The 22,885-nt window shown below is 41.9% G+C and overlaps 1 protein-coding gene across 2 annotated transcripts in view; it reads right to left on the bottom strand.

The window, feature by feature from the left end:
* Window positions 1-19,157: 19,157 nt before the first annotated feature.
* The window catches only part of LOC140106742 (solute carrier family 22 member 15-like), a 158,563-nt gene continuing 154,835 nt past the window's right edge, over window positions 19,158-22,885 (bottom strand). For both annotated transcript variants that reach the window (XM_072131360.1, XM_072131359.1), the window contains one exon: window positions 19,158-20,318. In XM_072131360.1, the coding sequence (XP_071987461.1) occupies window positions 20,292-20,318 (27 nt within the window). In that variant the 3' untranslated portion in view covers window positions 19,158-20,291. The remainder of the gene's footprint in view (window positions 20,319-22,885) is intronic.

The raw sequence follows: 22,885 nt of genomic DNA, 5'->3' as shown, positions 1-22,885 counted from the left end.
TACGTCGGCCATATATACGTCCCCCATACGTTCGTGTGAATGTAGCCTTATAGGGAAGTTTCTTTAACAAGGCCCCACAAAATGCTCACTATGCCCTTTTTTTTAATTAAAGGGAGCTCACAAGCCGATTTGACCTAAAAAAAAAAGGTACAAACGTTGTTACGTAGCAGCTCTGGAGAGCTGTGTAACCACATATTGGGATCAGATTTATCTAGCGGTCTGAAAGTCAGAATATTCCTATTTGCCGATGGCAACCAATCGCAGCTCCCCTTTAAAATATTCATGAGCACTGGTAAAATGAAAGCTGAGCTGTGATTGGTTGCCATGGGCAACTAGAAATATTCTGACTTTCAGACAGCTTGATTAATCTGCCCCATTGTGTATGTTGCTTGCAGCAGCAGGACCGTGAAAAATGGATATATATATTCCAGGATTGTAGTTGGTCTTGGGCAGCTGTGGGGTATACTTCTCCAGAATTCCTCCCCCTTAGTAACTGATCAAAAACCTGGTACAGCTTTAGGGCTCATTCACACAAACGTAATAGAAACCGATATGTGGCGGCACCATTTGCGGCCGCATATTGTTACCCATTGACGTCTTTGTCGCCTGCTCAAGGTTCTTGTCCTATATTTCACCATGTTACAGCGTGCCGGCCCTGCTCTGTTCTATGGAGAGGAGAGGGGTGATGGGGGACTATGGCCGGGGCGGCACACGTTTGTGTGGCTGTACCCTTAATCAGACCACAGGTGTGGGCTTAATGGGCACATATCAGATCTTGCTATAATCTTTTAAAACCTATGCCTGTAATGATGTCAGGAGGGCATCCTTTACATCTTGAGGAAATATGGCTTCACCATTGTCATATCATGGAATTTTTTACTGTAACAGCAGTAACATTAAGATCTTGTAATGGTAGATAGACTTTTGAAGAAAAGCCTGGATTCCTTTTCTTGAAAGCAACAATATTACGTCCTATAGGAGCCAGAGTTTTTGGATGGGGAATTGACCCATTATGGCACATGTACTTTCAACCTTATGGGTTTTTCCCCACCCAGGGTTTTTTAGAGGAGCTACATGCATGTTAATGAGCATTGAGTTGTAAATTTTGCGTCGACCTGAGCTGGCCATACACTAAAAAGCCCAAGAGAATCATGTTCTAGAGTTAGAAGCAAACTCTATTTAGAGGTATTTAAAATATGAGCAACAGAAATAAGTACCATATTTTTCAGACTATAAGGCGCACAAAAAAATCCTTTGATTTTCTCAGAAATCAAAGGTGCGCCTTATAGTCCAGTGCGCCTTATATATGAACCGTACTTACAGACAACAGCTGCCATGAGCTGTGCACAGGTCTGCCACCTGCTGGTCATTCATCCTTATAATCAGGTGCGCCTTATAGTCCAGTGCGCCTTATATATGAACCATACTTACAGATAACAGCTGCCTTGAACTGTGCACAGGTCTGCCACCTGCTGGTCATTCATCCTTATAATCAGGTGTGCCTTATAATCCGGTGCGCCTTATATATAAACCTAGACGTTTTAGCAGGCATTTATTGAAGGTGCGCCTTATAATCCGCTGCGCCTTGTAGTCCAAAAAATACGGTACTTCTCACGCAGGAATATACCACCATTCTTCACCATGTAGAAATGTTGATCTCCATCGGAACAGATTGTTTTATCACAGAGAGATACTGAGAATAGTGCAGTGATTTGTACCTGTTAGAGTCGAGCTGCCAGAGATGCCATCTTTGTGCCATTTGTAATCATTTGTTGGAAGTTTTCTGCTGTTTACGGCTTCACAAAATTTGATTCCGAGTTTACAGTAATACACTTTCATCATGTTTGCTATTACAAAAAAATACTACACACTATAAAAAAAAGTTGCAGGCTGTTGTCTCTGACTCATTTCTCATCTCAAAAAGTCAACTTTTCTCTGTATTCTACTAATCTAATTACTAAAGTTGAAGTTGAAAGCCAACATTATCATCATTTTGGGAAAAAAGTAAATTCCTCACACAAGTTAATGTAGAAATAATTGCCCATTTACCAACAACAGCAGTAGTAATACACACATATACAGGCAAGATAGGTTCTGGAGGTTTGTTCTTAAGTAGAATTTGTATGTAAGTCAGAACTGTATACTCATTGTAACCCCAGACAAAATTTTTTTGGTCTCTGTGACAATTGGATTTTAAAAATGTTGGATTGTCACAAGAACCAGGATTAACAATAAAGCTTCATTACAGACACCTCTGATAACTGTTATAGCTGTTCATTGTAGCCTAGGACTAAAGTACAGTAAATTACCAATATCCAGAGGTCCGTTTGAAACTATGGGTCGTCTGTTAGTCGGGTGTTCTTAAGTAGGGGACCGCCTGTATATATATATTAATTACCATATTTTTTGGACTATAAGGTGCACTGGATTATAAGGCGCATCATCAATAAATGCCTGCTAAAATGTCTAGGTTCATATATAAGGCGCACTGGATTATAAGGTGCACCTTATTATAAGGATGAATGACCAGCAGGTGGCAGACCTGTGCACAGCTCAAGGCAGCTGTTGTCTGTAAGTACGGTTCATATATAAGGCGCACCTTTGATTTCTGAGAAAGTCAAAGGATTTTATGTGCGCCTTATAGTCGGAAAAATAAATGTAAATGTAGTTCCATTAGACTAATACAAGTCATATATATGGTGAAAAAATCCAGAGCAGCATAGCAAGTGTAAAGATGGTGCTGTAGGTTCCGTGGCGTCAGACCGCAGTAAATATATCCGAGAATAGGCAGCACTCCAAAATAAGGTCAAAAGTCGAGGGTTGCAATGGTATACAACTTCACCCTCCACTTTTGACCTTATTTTGGAGTGCCCCCTATTCTTGGAGATTATATATATATATATATATATATATATATATATATATATACTCACCGGCCACTTTATTAGGTACACCTGTCCAACTGCTCGTTAACACTTAATTTCTAATCAGCCAATCACATGGCGGCAACTCAGTGCATTTAGGCATGTAGACATGGTCAAGACAATCTCCTGCAGTTCAAACCGAGCATCAGTATGGGGAAGAAAGGTGATTTGAGGCCTTTGAACGTGGCATGGTTGTTGGTGCCAGAAGGGCTGGTCTGAGTATTTCAGAAACTGCTGATCTACTGGTATTTTCACACACAACCATCTCTAGGGTTTACAGAGAATGGTCCGAAAAAGAAAAAACATCCAGTGAGCGGCAGTTCTGTGGGCGGAAATGCCTTGTTGATGCCAGAGGTCAGAGGAGAATGGGCAGACTGGTTCGAGCTGATAGAAAGGCAAAAGTGACTCAAATTGCCACCAGTTACAACCAAGGTAGGCAGAAGAGCATCTCTGAACGCACAGTACGTCGAACTTTGAGGCAGATGGGCTACAGCAGCAGAAGACCACACCGGGTGCCACTCCTTTCAGCTAAGAACAGGAAACTGAGGCTACAATTTGCACAAGCTCATCGAAATTGGACAGTAGAAGATTGGAAAAACGTTGCCTGGTCTGATGAATCTCGATTTCTACTGCGACATTCGGATGGTAGGGTCAGAATTTGGCGTCAACAACATGAAAGCATGGATCCATCCTGCCTTGTATCAACGGTTCAGGCTGGTGGTGGTGGTGTCATGGTGTGGGGAATATTTTCTTGGCACTCTTTGGGCCCCTTGGTACCAATTGAGCATCGTTGCAACGCCACAGCCTACCTGAGTATTGTTGCTGACCATGTCCATCCCTTTATGACCACAATGTACCCTGTAACATCTGATGGCTACTTTCAGCAGGATAATGCGCCATGTCATAAAGCTGGAAGCATCTCAGACTGGTTTCTTGAACATGACAATGAGTTCACTGTACTCAAATGGCCTCCACAGTCACCAGATCTCAATCCAATAGAGCATCTTTGGGATGTGGTGGAACGGGAGATTCGCATCATGGATGTGCAGCCGACAAATCTGCGGCAACTGTGTGATGCCATCATGTCAATATGGACCAAAATCTCTGAGGAGCTTCCAGCACCTTGTTGAATCTATGCCACGAAGAATTGAGGCAGTTCTGAAGGCAAAAGGGGGTCCAACCCGTTACTAGCATGGTGTACCTACTAAAGTGGCCGGTGAGTTTATATATATATATATAATGTAGTTCCATTAGACTAATACAAGTCACTATGGTTGGAGCACCTTTCAGGCCTGGCCTGGTGCTCTTCAGCACAATGTGATGCTCTCTTTTAAAGCCAGCAATACTACAGACAGAAAGGCAGTCAGGCTTTAAAGTATAACTTTAATATGGTGATGTGACATTTTAGATCCTTAAACTTTCGAAAGGCACATGACATTGGAGCCATAGGCAGGCTCATTATGAAATGCTGAAGAATTTTAGAGAAAAGTATAAATAATGAGTCAGGTTCTGGGAGATCAGCCAGAATGACAGGTCCCTCCCTATTCAGCATTAGATAGAAGCCTGTCAATCTAGCCAAGGTGGGCGGAGAGAAGATATTGGGAGCCCCCCGTTCATTCTATGTTCCCTGTGCCTGGCTCACATCAAGCCGTGTGTAACAAAGAAACCCATCAGTGCTTAATGCTGCCTATACTTACAAGCTTGAAAAAGGCTGAAAGGGTTGAAACATTCATCACATAAAGTTATACCTTGAAGTTTGACACTGAGTGTTGCCTGCCTTTTATTTTAGCTTGTTTCACCTTTTGATAGAAATCAGACTTTAACCTTGTTAGAGGAGTGCACTCTTTATTCTGGCCTTTTCTTATAAAGTGCCGCCTTGTTCTCCTTGAAAGATGCATTCTGCATTCTCCCTATTACAGAATAAAGCGTATTGCTAGTTCATATAGTTCTTTTAGATTTCCACATATGACTCTTGTGAAGTCTTTCTTTTCAACATGTAACTCTTTGTGCCAGAGACCTCTCCTTCCTCATTCACTAAAAAGCTGTTGTTAAATTGTCTGCCAGGTTACTAATAATACAGTGGAGAACTGCTAGCTTTAACATACTTATGGGGCTGTGTTCACACCCCGGTTATGGCCTCTGTTGTATGGATACATTGGGCAGATTCCTGACATTTCCTTACAACGGAGGGCACTGTAAGCCCATAGAGTGGGATAAGTCGTCCTGCTCCTCTCCTTCCCTAGGAGCGAGCATCCTTGAATGTACAGTTACATCAATGAGTGTAAAACCAGTGGAGGCCGGGGGCTAGATGCAATACGTTGCATCCATACCCCATAAGAATCCAGTGGCCTTGCTAAACATATACGTCACCCAGCAGTAGGGAGCAGGATGGAAACATGTAGCTTACTGTGTCTTTCCATCCTGTGAACATAAATTGTGCGGATGGAGGCCAAAAAGTTGCCTCCACTTGGCAGTATATGTCTATGTATACACTCACCACATACGCTGCAAGCTTTCTTGGCATATAAGCTGGGTTCACACCACGTTTATGGCCTCTGTTGTAGGGATACAATGGGCAGATTCACAACATTTCAAATCAAAACTAAGGCTTTTTAGCCGAAACGCGTAGATCAGAACCTATTGTGTTTTACCTGATGTACGTCTATGCTGTATGCTGAATAAAGAAAAGTTGATTTTATAAAGACCAAGGAGCCTGCGCTGGAGTTTTCTTCCGTTTTCTTATTCACAACATCTCCTTACACTGGAGGGCTAGGATGGATACGTCGTCCTGTTCTTCCCCCTCGCCCCATGGAGGAAGAGTGAACTTCCTTATATGGCATTGACCAGGCTATTACATGAATAATCCCTACAGAATACCTTTCATACAAAGGGGTTTAAAATTAACATGAAGACTAATATTCTTTAATTAAAGATCCGAGATCATCAATTACACAGCAGTATTAAAATAAACATATTAAGGCAGATTTAAGAGTTTAAGTGACTTTTTAGACAATTTTACGACTTATGCGACAAAAGTGTATGGTCTCCGAAAAGGTTACAGGATTTTTATGGGAAAAGGAATTCTCCATATGCTAATGAGCAAGAATTTTGGTGCAGTTTCTGGCATAAACTACACCAAACTAATAGGAGGTGCAAAGTATGACTTTTATGATCCACCTTCAGAACAGTGATAAATCTGGTGCTGCATACCAATGTCTGTCTAACATTTCACTATCTTACTTTGTGACACTTGATAAATCTGATCTATTGATGATGTGCTATGCTTTGGATCATGAGCTGTACCACACCTTTACCTGACCTTTTTTTGTCCATCATCCTGGTAAAGGTTGATCTTGGTTTCATTTGCCCAAAGAATGTTCTTCCAGAACTGTGCCGGCTTTTCTAACATTTTATTCTTAAAGAGATTTTGTTACCCGATTTTGACCCCCCTGAGTAGCAATGCTTGCTGATAAAGGGTTACAAGTCTTTCCCATATCGCCTTAAATTAGCTGCCAGTGGGGCCCTGTACCTTAATTACAGACATTTTTCTGATATGCAAATTAGCTTTTGTGACTCATGTCTGGTATCTGGGACATGGTCATATCAGATCATTCACCACTACAGCTAGACCAGGCAGATGTAAGCCCTAAGGGCACTGACATCTTATGGAGATTTCCCTCCTTTTTAACAAAGGACGAAACTTCCTGAATTTACTGCAGGGTTGGTGGCAGGAGTACCTAGGGGAAAATGGAGGACACGCCACTGACTCAGCATTATTGTGGGTTACAGGAAAGGTGGTAATGAGAGGCCATATAGGCAACGCATAGGCAGTATCAACAGGCAAGTGGGGAAGGCATATACTGAGTTTCTATCCCGACCAACGCCAGACAGCAAAGAGCGGTGGATGCAAGCGCAGAGAGAATACTCAGACCTGGTGGAGAAGAAAGAAAGTTTTGTACGATCCCAATTTGAGGAAGATTTCCACAAGTATGGAGATAAGTCGGGTAAACTCCTGGCCAATTTGGCGAGAGGAAGGAGGGCACCAACATATATCCTTAGAATGAAGGATAAGACAGGGGTAGTTAAAACTGGCCCGGCTGAGATTAACGCAATACTGGGAGAGTTCTATGAATCCTTGTACTCGGGTCCCATAAACAGCAGAGAGCGGGCAAAACTTTCTTAGACAAGATATCACTCCCCAAATTAACATCAGCCCAACTACAGGCACTGAACACCCCAATCACAGCGGACAAGATACAAAATATTATCCTTCCAAATGGAAACACCCCAATCACACCGGACAAGATACAAAATAGGTGCCTTCCAAATGGCCGGATGGCTACTCTGGGGAATTTTATAAGGTGATGCGTACCCAGCTGGCACCCCTATTTACCAAATTCACAAAGGGCATCCCATTATCCAATCATATGAACACTGGGTATGTGAAATTGATACCCAAGGAGGGGAAGGATCAGGAGGACCCGGCGTCATATCGTCCAATTTCAATGATTAATTTAGATTTAAAAATAATGTCCAAACTGTAAGCAGTGGCTGGCGTTGGATGCCACATCCCACCTCCCCGCAGGGGAGAAGGCACCTGCCCTGGTGGTTAGGGCAGGTGCTTGACCATATGGGGTTCACAGGCTCATTCCGAAATTACCTGTCTGTATTGTATAGTGGTGCATGGGTGCGGGTGAACACCCCTGGATTTATTTCCAGACCATTTGCTTTATTAAAGGGCACGCGCCAGGGGTGTCCGCTCTTGTCCTTGTTATTCAATATTGCAGTGGAGCCACTGGCAAGACTCTTGTTTGAATCTCCAGAGTTTGAAGGTATCATAATAGGGAGTTCATCCCTCCGTGTCGCCCTCTTCGTGGATGACATAGTGTTGTGATGTGACTGTTCAAAGAATTCAGTAGTTTCTAAGGATTCAAGGTTAATCTGGCTAAGAGCGAAATTTTATTTTTAGTGCAACAACGACCCCCCTGCTGCCCATGTAATATACCAGTAGCCTCATCTTGGATACGCTATTTGGGGCTTAAAATAGCCGGACACCGGATTTTCTTAATGCGTTGGACTATCCACCGCTCTTTGCTAAGATACTAAAACATTGGCACAATCTACCTCTGTCGCTATTAGGGAGAAATCAGTAAGTTAAAATGATGAGTCTTTCCAAACTATTGTATCCCATGCAAACAATCCCCCTGCTGATTAAACATAAAGATGTCATTTCCTTACATAAGGCAATTACGCATTTTCTGTGGCGGGGGAAACGCATGCGAATAGGCATACGTAAACTGATGGTCCCCAAAGACAAAGGTGGTATGGGTCTACCAGATATTCACCGTTACAATTTAGCATGCCTCCTTAGACACATTATAGATTGGATAAGGAATACTAACCACTACTCAGATGTAGCCCTTGAGACGGAATATTGTTCCCCATGGGATTTAAAAGCACTTCTTCACGTACCAATAGGGAAACAGCCTGCCCCAATCAAACAATCTGCGACATTAAGAGACACAATTGCAGCCTGGAAGGTCATACGAAGGGGCTTGCATCTGCCATGGCTAATATCCAAACACCTTCCCTTGTGGAACCACCCTTGCTTCCCTCAAGGTCGTCAGAGTTGGTTATTCGTGGAATGGAGAGACCAGGGGATACATACAGTCAAGGAACTCTTACACCAACAGGAACACCGGTGGTTGACCAGGGAAGATAGGGAAATATGACTTGGGGGGGTCCCAATTCTTCCAATTTGCGCAAATTAAACATTTTTGTATGGATACTGTTAGGGATATGGAACGGAAGGCGGGCCAGAACCAGTTTGACAACATCCTACTGATGCCGATAAACACAGCAGGCATCTCAATTTTGTATAAGGTGCTGCAGAGGAAGATGGAAAAGGAGGACCTATCATTCTCGGGTTGGGTGGCACAATTGGGGGGTGAGGAAACGGCAGAAAAAATCCTTAAAGGTTGGCGGGTCCTATGTTCAGCAGTGGTGAACCAAGTGTGGAGAGACACACACTTCAGAATTATACACAGGGCAATATTCGCTTTTAGCCTTTCACCATCACCAACCAACCCTCAAAGGTTGACGGTCTGCCCGAAATGTCAGACGTCAGGCACGGATTTACATCAAGGTTTATGGCTATGTGAGAAGTCACAGGCATTCTGGGAGCAAATTAGGGAGATAGGTGAAGAAACGAATAATACCTATGGATCCAATGACTTATTTGTTTCATTACGACACTCAACAAGATGACAAGAGCCTTCAGAACTTTTGTTGGCTGCCAAAACTGTTCCATGTGCTGTGCCTGAGGTCATTGCTTCAACAGTGGCTTTGATCTAATGTCCCAACAAGAAACAAGGTGGTAGAGCAGATGAAGAAACTTTCTATATAGAGAGACTGGAAGCAGAGCGCCATAAATCCAAGTTGGCAAGTAAACTTTTTAAAAAATGTAGGTTGTTCATTGTAAAATACTTTACTGTACAAGAAAGGGTGGATTTAATGAAACCCTTCACACCCTTCACACCAATGCTATCTTACAAAGGAGCTCAGGGGTACCATGACCAGATGGGGTTTAACCTGAATATAATGAAAGGTGGATTTGCTTGCCTAACACCAAATCTTTTCTTCTTCAAATCTTTTCTTTTTTTTTAACTTTAATTTTTTGAGGGCATAGTCATTCATATGTAATAATGCTTGTGAATATACTGTGGAACTTTACAGCTAGGGGCGTATTGTCTTCCAACTCACTGATGCACACCCATGTTTATATGTTAAATGGCCTGCGTGGCAGTCAATTGTTTGTATGTTTTCTTATATAAAAAAAAATAAAAAAATAAAACGCATTAAAAAAAACAGGGGGGGGGGGTACATGTTAAAGGGTACAAAACTGATAGAGACCCGATACCCCAAGCGACTTGCAGCTGGAATAGCAGCAAAAGTGGGGCTACAAAGTATTCACTTAAGGGGGCAGAATAATATTGAAAGCCCCACTTTTCAGTTCATAATTTTTTTTAGAAATGTTTAAAATATCCAATAAATTGTGGTCCACTTCACAATTGTATCCCACTTTTTGTTTATTTTTAACCCCAAAATTACAATTTTATATCTTTATGTTTGATGCCTGAAATGTGGTAAAAGGTAGAAAAGTAAAAGAAGGGGCTGAAATACTTTCGCAAGGCGCTGTATTACCTGGCCATGGAGGGGGTGTTTCTTGCTTGGCTAGATCCCCCCCATCTACTCCTCCCCATGCCTTATGTCTCCTTACTACTTAGCAGTTCATATCATGAGACCGAATCAATGTCATTTCAGGTCCTATACCCTTTACATTTGCAAATTGTGCACCATGTATGTATCTGATCACATAAAATCACACGACTTCTACTTCTCTGCATGCCTCAAAAGAGACATGCTGTGATTTCATTTGATCAGATACATACATGGAGGAACATTTTGCACTTAGAAAGGGTATAGGACCTTAGATGACATCTCTCCGGTCACATGGCATGACACATTAGTGTTGCGTCAGCACTGTGCCAGATACAACACAAAATTCTGCACAAAAAGGGGCGTTCCTGTGCACAGCCCAACAGAAATGTGTTACACGCCCTATGTTAAAGGTGCAACAAAAAAAGTTAGTGCACTTTATCATAGCAGTGCAGGGGGTGCCAGATTCATGAAGAATGTGTGACAGATTTCATGACACTACACAGGCACTACACATAGTGCAGTTTGCACAATTTTTGATAAACCTGGGCTAATATTTCCTATACGTAAATACAGCTGTATATGTGGTTGAATATTGGCAGACGATCCCTAAGAGCAAGAAGTCAGAGCAGTGATTTTAAGAGACACCAAGCTGTCAGTGTCCAAAATATTGTCAGTGTCAGTATAGCTGTCAGTGTCCAAATATTTATGGACTTAACTGTATTACACAAGGAGAGTTTCTGATCTTTAATTTTTTTTTTGATAACTGCATTTATTTAAGTACCAAATGTTAGGGGAATCGGAAACTTTTTGTAAGCTTTTCTTTAATCTTTCATGAAATTCCAGACCTTTTAAGGTCACACCCCTGGAAAACTACCGCTCACATATCCATGCTCCATCCAACACAAAAAGGAAGAATTATAATAAAAGACTGTGGTACATTTTTATTCCTGGATCCTCCATTTTAGGGAAATATCTATCGTTTTGGGCTATGGTGTAAAATATTTGAATACTCTCCATTTGTTTAATATACTCCAAGTGGTAAGAGTGGCCCCCACCACTCATACATCATATGAGTGATGCTTTGTCTAGAATATGTCCTAAATGTCTGATACGTAGGGGACCAGCATTGAGACTATCTGAGGTCCTGGCAGAACTGGTCTGTGAAGGGGAAGAAGAAGAACGTGAGAGTTGGCCATGCTTGTACAAGACTAGAGATCATTGTGGTCTTGGTTATGGATGCAGTACTGTGTCCTGTATTAAGAACATGATTGAATAAAACCATTACTAGGGACAAGTTTTCAGATTGTAAGAACCTTTGGCACCATTCGTGATGTATGTTCTGTTATCTTCAAGAATTCTCAGCAGTGAAGTAAAAGCATAAATGGATCAAATTCATTTGTGTGAAATTACTTATTGAAGGTTTTTTGTTGTCATGTAGCCCAATCCTCCAGAGAACACATATCCAGTAATATTAAGCACTTCATACATCACGAACCCCAAAAGGCTCTTTGATACTCTTCACTCCTTACTAACACCAAAGGTGCAGCCACCTGTCACAGACCTTGGGGCTGAAAATCTGGCCACCTACTTTAAGGATAAAATTGATTGCATTCGCCAGGAAATAATCGCTCAATCCTCTCACCCCACTAATCCCCTTCCCTCCGGTACCTCATCTTGTTCACTCTCTTCCTTTGAGCCAGTCACAGAGGAAGAAGTGTCCAGGCTCCTCTCCTCTGCTCGCCCCACTACCTGCATCAGTGACCCCATCCCCTCACATCTGGTACAGTCTCTCTCCCCAGCAGTCACTTCTCACCTCACTAAAATTTTCAACCTCTCTCTCTTCTGGTGTCGTTCCCTCTTCTTTCAAGCATGCTATTGTTACCCCTTTACTAAAGAAAACTTCATTGGACCCATCCAATGCTACTAACTACCGACCAGTTTCTAACCTCCCTTTCATCTCCAAACTCCTGGAACGTCTGGTCTATTCTCTATAACCCGCTATCTCTCAGCTAACTCCCTCCTTGACCCCCTACAATCTGGTTTCCGCTCTATGTATTCCACTGAAACGGCTCTTTCTAAAGTCTCCAATGATCTCCTCAATGCAAAATCCAAAGGTGACTATTTTCTCCTCATTCTCCTGGATCTATCGGCAGCGTTCAATACTGTGGACCACCAGCTCCTACTTAGGATGCTTCACTCCATTGGCCTAAAGGACACTGCACTCTCTTGGGTTTCTTTCCATCTCTCTGATCGCACTTTCAGTGTCTCCTTTTCTGGATCTTTCTCTGCTCATCTTCCTCTCAGTGTCAGGGTTCCTCAGGGCTCAGTCCTTGGTCCTCTTCTCTTCTCTCTCTATACTGCCCCCATTGGACAAACCATCAGCAGATTTGGTTATCAGTATCATCTTTATGCTGATGATACCCAGCTATATACTTCTGCACGTAACATCACCCCTGCCTTAATCCAGAACACTAGCGAATGTATCTCTGCTGTCTCTAACATCATGTCCTCTCTCTTCTTCAAACTTAATCTTTCTAAGACTGAACTTCTTGTCTTTCCACCACCTACTAACCAACCCAACCCTGACCTCTCCATCTCGGTCTGTGGGATCACTATAGCACTGAGGCAGCAGGCCCGCTGTCTTGGGGTTGTGCTGGACTCTGACCTCTCCTTTTCACCATATATTCAATCTCTTGCTCGCTCTTGCCGGATGCATCTCAGAAACATCTCCAGAATCCGACTGTTTCTGACATTTCTAAACTTCTAAAATGCTAATTGTTGCACTTATTCACTCTCGACTAGACTACTGTAACTCCTCACTAATCGGTCTTCCACTCGCTAAACTCTCTCCTCTTCAATCTATTCTTAATGCAGCAGTCAGGCTCGTCTTTCAGGCCAAACGCTACACGGATGCCTCCAGTTAGTGCCAATCACTGCACTGGCTTTCAGTCTCCTTCCGTGTTCACTTTAAAATATTAACCCTCATCCACAAAGCTCTGAATAATGCTGCACCTCCCTATCTCTCTTCTCCCATCTCAGTCTATCGCCCTTCCCGTGCTCTTCGATCTGCCAGTGACATTAGATTAATCTCTACCTTAATTCGAACCTCTCATGCAGGTCTCCAGGACTTCTCCCGAGTTGCTCCAATTCTCTGGAATGCCCTTCCCCGGACTCTCAGACTAATACCCACTCTCCAAAGCTTCAAACGTGCTCTTAAAACCCATCTCTTTAGGCAAACCTATCACACTCGCTAACTGCATGAAATGTCAACTCTCTGCATGAAATGTCAACTAATCCATCCTATGTCCTCCTCCCATCTGTTATTTGGCAAACACCAGATATTTACCAAGCTCCAGGCTTCTCTGCATTATTTTTCACCTAGGACCCTGTAAATAACATGGCGGCTGAGGGCTGGTTCAAGCAGCACAATTTTTATTTATTAAATAATTTATTAAATAATTTTATATTGCTCCCTTATAAAGAATGGCTGGACCCTTATACAACCTCTTGTGTCACCCCCTCATCCTCATAGACTGTAAGCTCTTGTGAGCAGGGCCCTCACTCCTATTGTTCTATATGACTATTTGTTCTTTGTAATGAAATATATATGACCCCTATGATTTATAAAGCCCTACGGAATTTGATGGCGCTATATAAATAAAGATTATTATTATTATTATTATTCATGCATTAGAGAAGTGGGATGTTTCCTTGTCATTTTCTTGTAGATCACTTTTTTTGCAGAGCGACTTCACCTGAATCAGTTGACCTACATCTCCTCCAGAAAGAACCATTTACAATCTCTCAAGATCAAATTTTTTGATAGTTTCTTAGGTTTCCTTGACTATAAAAGGTTTGTTTTATTGCAGATACAAAAACAACAATACTGAGCCGGGAATAAGATGACAATAGGTAGTAGAAGGGTCTCAGATAGATGTGTCACATAACGGGGGAACAAAGGAGAGATAAACAGGCAGTTTCTCATAAATATGAAAATATCCTGTGTCCTTCCTACAACACAACACATCTGATGACAGTACATTGGATTAGCACAACAGTTTTATTACTTGGAAAACATCCATATATCCTTCTATCTAGCGGAACACAAATGCCTTTTCTATACATGGAAAATAATTCTTTGCATAGAAAACTACATAAAACCGTTAAAAAAAAAACTGAGCTGTACAGGAAAATACATTCTGAACATAACTGTTGGCACAAATCAATTCATTGATGGGTGACATTGAAAAAAATATGTACAAGTTGATCCATAATAAGGCTGAGTTTGTATGAGGCAATTTCTGCCTCAGGATTTTACACTGAAATGAGAAACAGATTTAAAAGGAGACCTGTCAGGTCTATTATGCAGAGAGGGGCAAAGAGTGGTGAAAGGAAGGACTATTTCAGCATATTGTCTATTTTTTGTCTTTTTTGGGTACACCAGTTATTAACAATTTACATTTAAAATTTCATATCAGTAAGAGTACACCAGCCATGAGGCGAGTTGAGTCTCTTACCTTAAAGTCGATGTCACGGCTGCCCCCGCGATCCACGTTACAGATTGCGGCCACTTCTCGTGCCCCTCTCTGTGGCGCCAACCGGGTCCCCATACCAAACTCACCTCTCCACGTTCCTGCTCCTGTCCGGACTGGCTCACACACGCGTCTCCACTCCCTAGGGCACGTGCGCGCCAATACTTGAACATTTAAAGGGCCAGTGCACCACTGATTGGCGCTGGCGATTCCGGGTTTCCTTAAAGGCCGGCTGTTCCCAGGATTCCCTGCCAGATCTTTGTGCTCATTGCCATTGAGAAAGCATCCTTGTTTCCGCTTCTACATTGATCTCCAGTTGTGACCTCGGACCTGACCTTTGATCTCTGCGCCTGCCCTGACTTTCTGCCTGTGCCTGACCACGAGCCTGGACTCCGCTTCTGTTCCGCGACCTTGGCTGCCACCGCGGGTACAGACTGTCTCCTGTATTGCTACCTTGGCTGCCAACGCAGGCTAGTCGTACCTGCAGAACGTCCTGGTTGCACCCTGCTAGTGCAAGACCATCCCACTTTGTGGTGGGCTCTGGTGAAGACCAAGTGCCACTTAGACTCCGGTCCCAGGTGTTAACTAGTACTATCTCCCGCGGTGGTCCAGGGTGTCCACTGACCCTGAATCCTGACAGTTGATTTTAGAAGGAAGGCGGCCATGGTTAACAAATATAAGAAGATACCACAGTCACTGTACCTGGATCTATGTGTTAGTGTCCCTTGTTTATCATGATGGATTTTATGGTAGATTTCCTTTAAGTTTTCAGTAACTTATCTTAAAAAATGTATATTTTTTCATATGACAATGTATCTGCAAGTCAAACACCTTTATGTAGAATATAAAAAATGTTTAGCAAATTGTTTAGATTCTGTAAATGTAACACCGCCCCCCCACCCCCAAATATGAATTCAACCTTTGCATTGAAAGTTCTGCAGCTCGAATTGACGCAATGTGGATATTTTATTCAGCGGGTAGATGGGATCTGTTGAAATCCATCTTACATGCTGCTCAGTTGCTAGATGTATTAATCTATGTGTGGCTAAAAACCATTATACCACATCCAACACATCCAGTGATCCGAAGACATAACATAACAATATTAGGATAGTACAGCATGGCTTCATTGAATGGATAAAATGAATTCAAGTCTCATTCCCTTTCTTGTTGCCACGAAGAAGCGTTTGAGCTCCACATTCATGACTTTGTGATGAAACTTGTTAATGGGATAAGGAGCAATCATGGCATAAATCAGTCTGATGCTAATTTATTGGTTTAAAAAAAGTCAAAACAAAATCCCTTAAACATATGGTCTCTTTCTCTTACATCAAACACGAATATTTATGTGTTTCTCTATTCCCACCAACATCTGGTACCCTTGAAAGCAGCGCTTGAAGAATGCATTGCTAATATGGGGTTTTAATTATTACATAACATACAAGTAGCATTTATCAAAATGCAAATTTTTTTTTTTATTCTACATGCCCCCTGGGTAGACAGAGAAGAGGCACACGCAAGAGGGTCTTGAAAATCCAAATATGCTTAAATAAAGAGCAACTTCAGCTATTATCAATACCTCCAGACTGAAGCTGACTGCATGTAGCACAGAAAACGGCTTTAATTGAATTTCAAAAAAGACTTTCAACAACTTAACGAAAGGTAATGGGCAATTTTCCACTTTTATGTAACTCTGTGCTACTCCTCAAACAGGTCACTTTAGATGGTTTTATGCAATTGTTATACATCATTTGCAATCGTTACCAAGTGGCCACCTAAAGCAGTGATCCCCAACCTTTTTCTGCCCAGGGACCAGCTGTAAAACATACATTTTCTTCAGGGACCAGTTCGGTGGGGGGTTGCGGTCTGGTGTCATAGTTTCATAGCTAAAAATGTATATTTGAATGCGCCACCATAATTCCCTGTGTGCTTAGCTTACATCGTTCCATTTCCTGAAGAAGCACCCCAACTTGTATTGTCCTTTTTCCTGTAGCATGCTCCCCTCCCATGTCCCCTTTACTGCATTATGTCTTCCCTCCATGTCTCCTTTCCTTTGCTTCCCTCACCATATGCTTCCAATGTCCCCTTTCCCAGCCGAACTCTGTCAAAAACAAAAATACTTACCTTCCTCATTCCCCTGCAACAGTCTTCTCTTCCTTCCCTTCACTAATAGCATGATTTTATGACATCATGACGCTTGTCGTCAATAGAGCAGTGCATTATTTGGTGTTTTTTTTTTTTTTACAGAGGTCAGGCGCGGCCCAGTACCAGGTGTTCCAAGGCCCGGTCTTGGGCCGGGGACCGTTGGTGGGGGAACACTGACCTAAAGGGTTCACCGATTATCAACCCATTGGTTTACTCATGCCCAATTACCTTAATGAAAAACATTTTATTCCTTTATCTTGTCTCTTTCACATTGTTTTTAGTGATTTCCGCGGATGTCTCACAAAGCATGTGCGTGTTAATGTAATATAGATTCTCTGTGTCATGGTCTTGGGATATTATTTGATATGAACTGGTGACTATGACAAAAACTTGTTATCGACCTAGTAAAATAATGGCTTAATAAATAAATAATGACCTAATAAAATAATGGCTTTCCTCTTAATAACCCGAGGTGAAGCTATAAAAAGATTCACCTTAACCCAGTCCTGACCCATACAGAGTATTAGCTTTATTAGCACATCATATTGATAATTTGATCAATTTCTCTATGGGACATCTTCAAGTCATGATTTCCTATGGACTGTGAAACTCAGTTATAGAATATGATGTACTTATAGAATTAAACTCTGTTAGCTAGTTCACTTTACTTTCAATTTTACACTGTACCAGATGGGGTCTCGGAAAGATTTGGTACTTCAAGGCACGTCTGCTACAATAGAAGGTAATTTATTTGTACAACACAAGGCAAAAAAGTGACATGACATAAATTGCTTCTAAATGGGACATTTTGTGGTGCACAGATAATCCAAGTAGATAGTGGCGTAGGAAACATCTAGCAAAGTGCATCAATTTAGTCCTACAGCACAGGTCAATGACAAAAATTATTTTTGCACCTATGGCACCTCCATGCTATGTGGACATGGAGGGGGCATGCTGGTCCGGCATGGGGCGTTCTTGCCTTGTGCCAGCGCACTTTACAAGAACCTGCAATTTATGCAGAACTAAGCCATTTTGGACCTTGCATAGGTCACTCAGTGCCACCTCCATGCCGGAGGAGTGGGCTGGCACAAGGCCTTCCTGCTGCGCACTTACCAAAAAACAACGTCAGGTTGGACCTGGTGTAGTTTTGGCCAGTGGTGCGATCACCTAATGGATACCTCAAGAGGCCTATCTGCTGGTGGGTGTGGCCTTTATAACAATAAATCCCCCCAATTTTTTTGTTACATTTAAGATTTTTGGGTGATAAGACTTTATCATTATGCGTTAAAATACTTTATATAAACTGTAAAAATATAAAGTGCTGTCCATTTGTTCTACAACAGTAGAACACATGGGATATAGGGGTGAATGTAGTTGATCTGCTCAATCTTTTACTGGGGGACAACTAGACAGGGTGGGACAATGAGGGGGCTGGACTAAAAAATCTATGTACTACTCACTGACTGCAGCCATTCAGATGTCCATACACATGAGATGGCTGATAACTTAGTACATGAGTGGTAGATATGTAGTGCATCGGAGAAGGGTGTCAGGTCCCTGATTGACTCCTCTAGTAGGGGAGATTAGGAATTTGAGATTGTCAGACAGGGGCACATCATACACACTAGATGGTTGATAGGTTTGGCTCTCCATCCACTGGCCAGATGGTCGTAGGACCTAGAGGAGTGGATATCTATTACAGTATTTTCCGGACTATAAGGCGCACCGGATTATAAGGTACACCATCAATAAATGCCTGCTAAAACATCTAGGTTCATATATGAGGTGCACCGGATTATAAGGATAAATGACCAGCAGGTGGCAGACCTGTGCACAGTTCAAGGCACAGTTCATATATAAGGCACACCTGATTATAAGGATGAATGACCAGCAGGTGTTGTAAGTACAATTCATATATAAGGCGCACTGGACTCTGAAAAAATCTAAGGATTTTTTGTGCGCCTTATAGTCCGAAAAATACGGTATATCTGCTGTAGACAGGACTGGAAGGAGACATTGTAGATCCCTTAAGACTTTATCATATGGATCTCGGCTTTAAAACTAATTTGAGACAAAATAGGAAATGGAAAAGGAGGAGATGAAGTGTTGGGATAACCTGTGTTTAGTGTTTCTATACCTACTTCATTTTTTCTGCATTCTGTAATGGTAAAAAGGAAAATGAACACAGCAAGGACACTACTTAGTGCTCCCCAGAAAGAATTAAGCCGTAAAGACTATCCAAATAATGACATACATAAAAGCATTATTTTTATAGTATAACAGGAATCATAGTAAGGAAACATGATGGGTTACTTTATAAAAAAACAATTCCACCTACAATACGAAAGAATTTATTGCAGGTTAATCTATTTTCTTGGATCCACTGTGGATAATAATTTCAATACAAGACTATTTAAATTGTGAGTGTGTACGTGAAGCTTCGAAAAAAAAAAAAAAAACAGCACAAGAAATTTTATGATGTTTTATAAAAGACGCAATAAACCAGTTACATCGCCATAACCTGAAACCACAAAGAACAAATAGAAAATTTCAAATCTTGATTTATAAAAAAAAGACACTCACCATATTTTACCAGAAATGTCTCAAGTCTCAACACAAAAGTACATTTGGTCCGTAAAAAAATGGCCACATCATTCACAATAGAAATGCAGCGTTATTTCTCCTTTGCAAAGTATTTTTTCACTGTACTGTGAGATTTCATGGTGATCATAAACCAGAAGACAGTGCGCTTTTACTGCACCAAAACAGAGATATAAAATAATCTGACACAAAACTTTATATATGACCTCAGATACTTACATTTTAGTACATTTTTTGGTGCGGGTAGAGCAGAATCTCAAAAATTAACATCAGATGCATAACACTGTTTATTACAAATTATAACAGGGGACAGGTTTTCCTCTGAAGCTTTGTCTTAAAAAATTTCTTTCCAGCAATAATAAAAGGGAAAATCAAATACAGGCAGTCCCCGGGTTACGTACAAGATAGGGTCCGGAGGTTTGTTCTTAAGTTGAATTTGTATGTAAGTCGTAACTGTATATTTTATAATTGTAGATCCAGACAAAAAAAAAATTTTGGCCCCAGTGACAATTGGAGTTTAAACATTTTTTGCTGTAATGGGACCAAGGATTATCAATAAAGCTTCATTACAGACACCTTACAGCTGATCATTGCAATCTGGGATTATAGTAATAGCATGCAGAGAGCTTCATCAGAGGTCAGAGGGGTCTGTCTGTAACTATGGGTTGTCTGCAAGTCGGGTGTCCTTAAGTAGGGGACCGCCTGTATTGCATCTAATGGATAGTCTGAGGGAGAGCAGCAACACGTTGTACATGGAAACCTGATTGTAACTTAATCTTTTTAAAGCAGTTTTGATTGTAGAATGCTCATTGGCTTATTATAAAGTAACATCACTCTCCTGGGATGGGATGATGGAACGTGTCCAAAATCAGGTACCATCTTCTTTTCGTTTTGCCTGAAGAATGTAAACACAAATCTTTATTAAAAATATGACGCATGAAGGATACTGAAACAAGTAAGATGTAGATGGCAGTCACGTGTGATTTCTGTGCCATTAGTCCAGTCTCCGCTGTACAGTAACTGATAATTTGGCTGGGTACTAGACCAATGGCACTGAAGCAGAGGCAAATTTTAAAGGGAACCTGTCAGCAGCATTTGACATAACAAGCCGATTCAAAACAAACTTATCATATATACTCGAGTATAAGCCTAGTTTTTCAGCACAAAAATAAGTGCTGAAAACCCAAACTCTGCTTATACTCGAGTATAAAAAATATAGGTTTTACCAGGTTTTTGTGGTAAAATTAGGGGCTTCAGCTTATACTTGGGTCGGCTTATACTCGAGTATATATGGTACTTATCTTCCATGTTCCTTATATGGACCTGCGTTGTGGCATCATCCAGAATGAACCTTGAAGTGCAATGTAATTGACTGTATAAAGTCAAGAAGGTACAAAATTATGCACTGAAGTCAAGCTCTCCTTGCTTCAGAATGCCCCTTTTCTGTAAATGTCGCCCCTCCATCCATAAATATCAGTAATGACTCTCCTGACATCTGGATCGCAGAGAAATTTTCTAAGATGGGAGAGTTTGAGTTCAGTGCTGAAAAATCTGCTTCTACACTCACCGGCCACTTTATTAGGTACACCTGTCCAACTGCTCGTTAACACTTAATTTCTAATCAACCAATCACATGGCGGCAACTCAGTGCATTTAGGCATGTAGACATGGTCAAGACAATCTCCTGCAGCTCAAACCGAGCATCAGTATGGGGAAGAAAGGTGATTTGAGTGCCTTTGAACGTGGCATGGTTGTTGGTGCCAGAAGGGCTGGTCTGAGTATTTCAGAAACTGCTGATCTACTGGGATTTTCACGCACAACCATCTCTAGGGTTTACAGAGAATGGTCCGAAAAAGAAAAAACATCCAGTGAGCGGCAGTTCTGTGGGCGGAAATGCCTTGTTGATGCCAGAGGTCAGAGGAGAATGGGGAGACTGGTTCGAGCTGATAGAAAGGCAACAGTGACTCAAATCGCCACCCGTTACAACCAAGGTAGGCAGAAGAGCATCTCTGAACGCACAGTACGTCGAACTTTGAGGCAGATGGGCTACAGCAGCAGAAGACCACACCGGGTGCCACTCCTTTCAGCTAAGAACAGGAAACTGAGGCTACAATTTGCACAAGCTCATCGAAATTGGACAGTAGAAGATTGGAAAAACGTTGCCTGGTCTGATGAGTCTCGATTTCTGCTGCGACATTCGGATGGTAGGGTCAGAATTTGGCGTCAACAACATGAAAGCATGGATCCATCCTGCCTTGTATCAACGGTTCAGGCTGGTGGTGGTGGTGTCATGGTGTGGGGAATATTTTCTTGGCACTCTTTGGGCCCCTTGGTACCAATTGAGCATCGTTGCAACGCCACAGCCTACCTGAGTATTGTTGCTGACCAAGTCCATCCCTTTATGACCACAATGTACCCAACATCTGATGGCTACTTTCAGCAGGATAATGCGCCATGTCATAAAGCTGGAATCATCTCAGACTGGTTTCTTGAACATGACAATGAGGTCACTGGACTCAAATGGCCTCCACAGTCACCAGATCTCAATCCAATAGAGCATCTTTGGGATGTGGTGGAACGGGAGATTCGCATCATGGATGTGCAGCCGACAAATCTGCGGCAACTGTGTGATGCCATCATGTCAATATGGACCAAAATCTCTGAGGAGCTTCCAGCACCTTGTTGTATCTATGCCACGAAGAATTGAGGCAGTTCTGAAGGCAAAAGGGGGTCCAACCCGTTACTAGCATGGTGTATCTAATAAAGTGGCCGGTGAGTGTATGTCTTTATTGATCCAACTTACAGCTCACTTCAAAGTTGATTTTCTGAATGATGCCACAAAATTTGGTCATGAAAGAAACATGGTCTGGAAGGTATTTAATGCAATCTACCATCAAAATCAAGCATGATAAACCAGGGGCACTTACTCATAGATTCAGGCACTGTGGCTATGGCAATCTTATATTTATTATGCACGGCCTCCTTCCTTCTAAAATCAGCTTCTAAAATTGTGCTAATGAGCCTGAGGGGCTACCCTAGCCCCTTAGCTTTACAGGTTGTTACACCGTTTCCCCCTGCTCCCTCAGCACTTGCTTTTTGTGCTTACTTGTACCGTATTTTTCAGACTATAAGTGCGCCTTATATATGAACCGTACTTACAGACAACAGCTGCCTTGAACAGTGCACTGGTCTGCCACCTGTTGGTCATTCAACCTTATAATCAGGCGCGCCTTATAGTCCAGTGCGCCTTATATATGAACCATACTTACAGACAACAGCTGCCTTGAACTGTGCACAGGTCTGCCACCTGCTGGTCAGTCATCCTTATAATCAGGTGCGCCCTATAATCCGGTGCTCCTTATATATGAACCTAGACGTTTGAGCAGGCATTTATTGATGGTGCGCCTTATAATCCGGTGCGCCTTCTAGTCCGAAAAATATGGTACTCCACTTTATATAATG

Source organism: Engystomops pustulosus, chromosome 11 (assembly GCF_040894005.1).
Source record: "Engystomops pustulosus chromosome 11, aEngPut4.maternal, whole genome shotgun sequence".
Taxonomy (NCBI): domain Eukaryota; kingdom Metazoa; phylum Chordata; class Amphibia; order Anura; family Leptodactylidae; genus Engystomops; species Engystomops pustulosus.
This window is presented reverse-complemented; position numbering and strand designations above follow the sequence as displayed.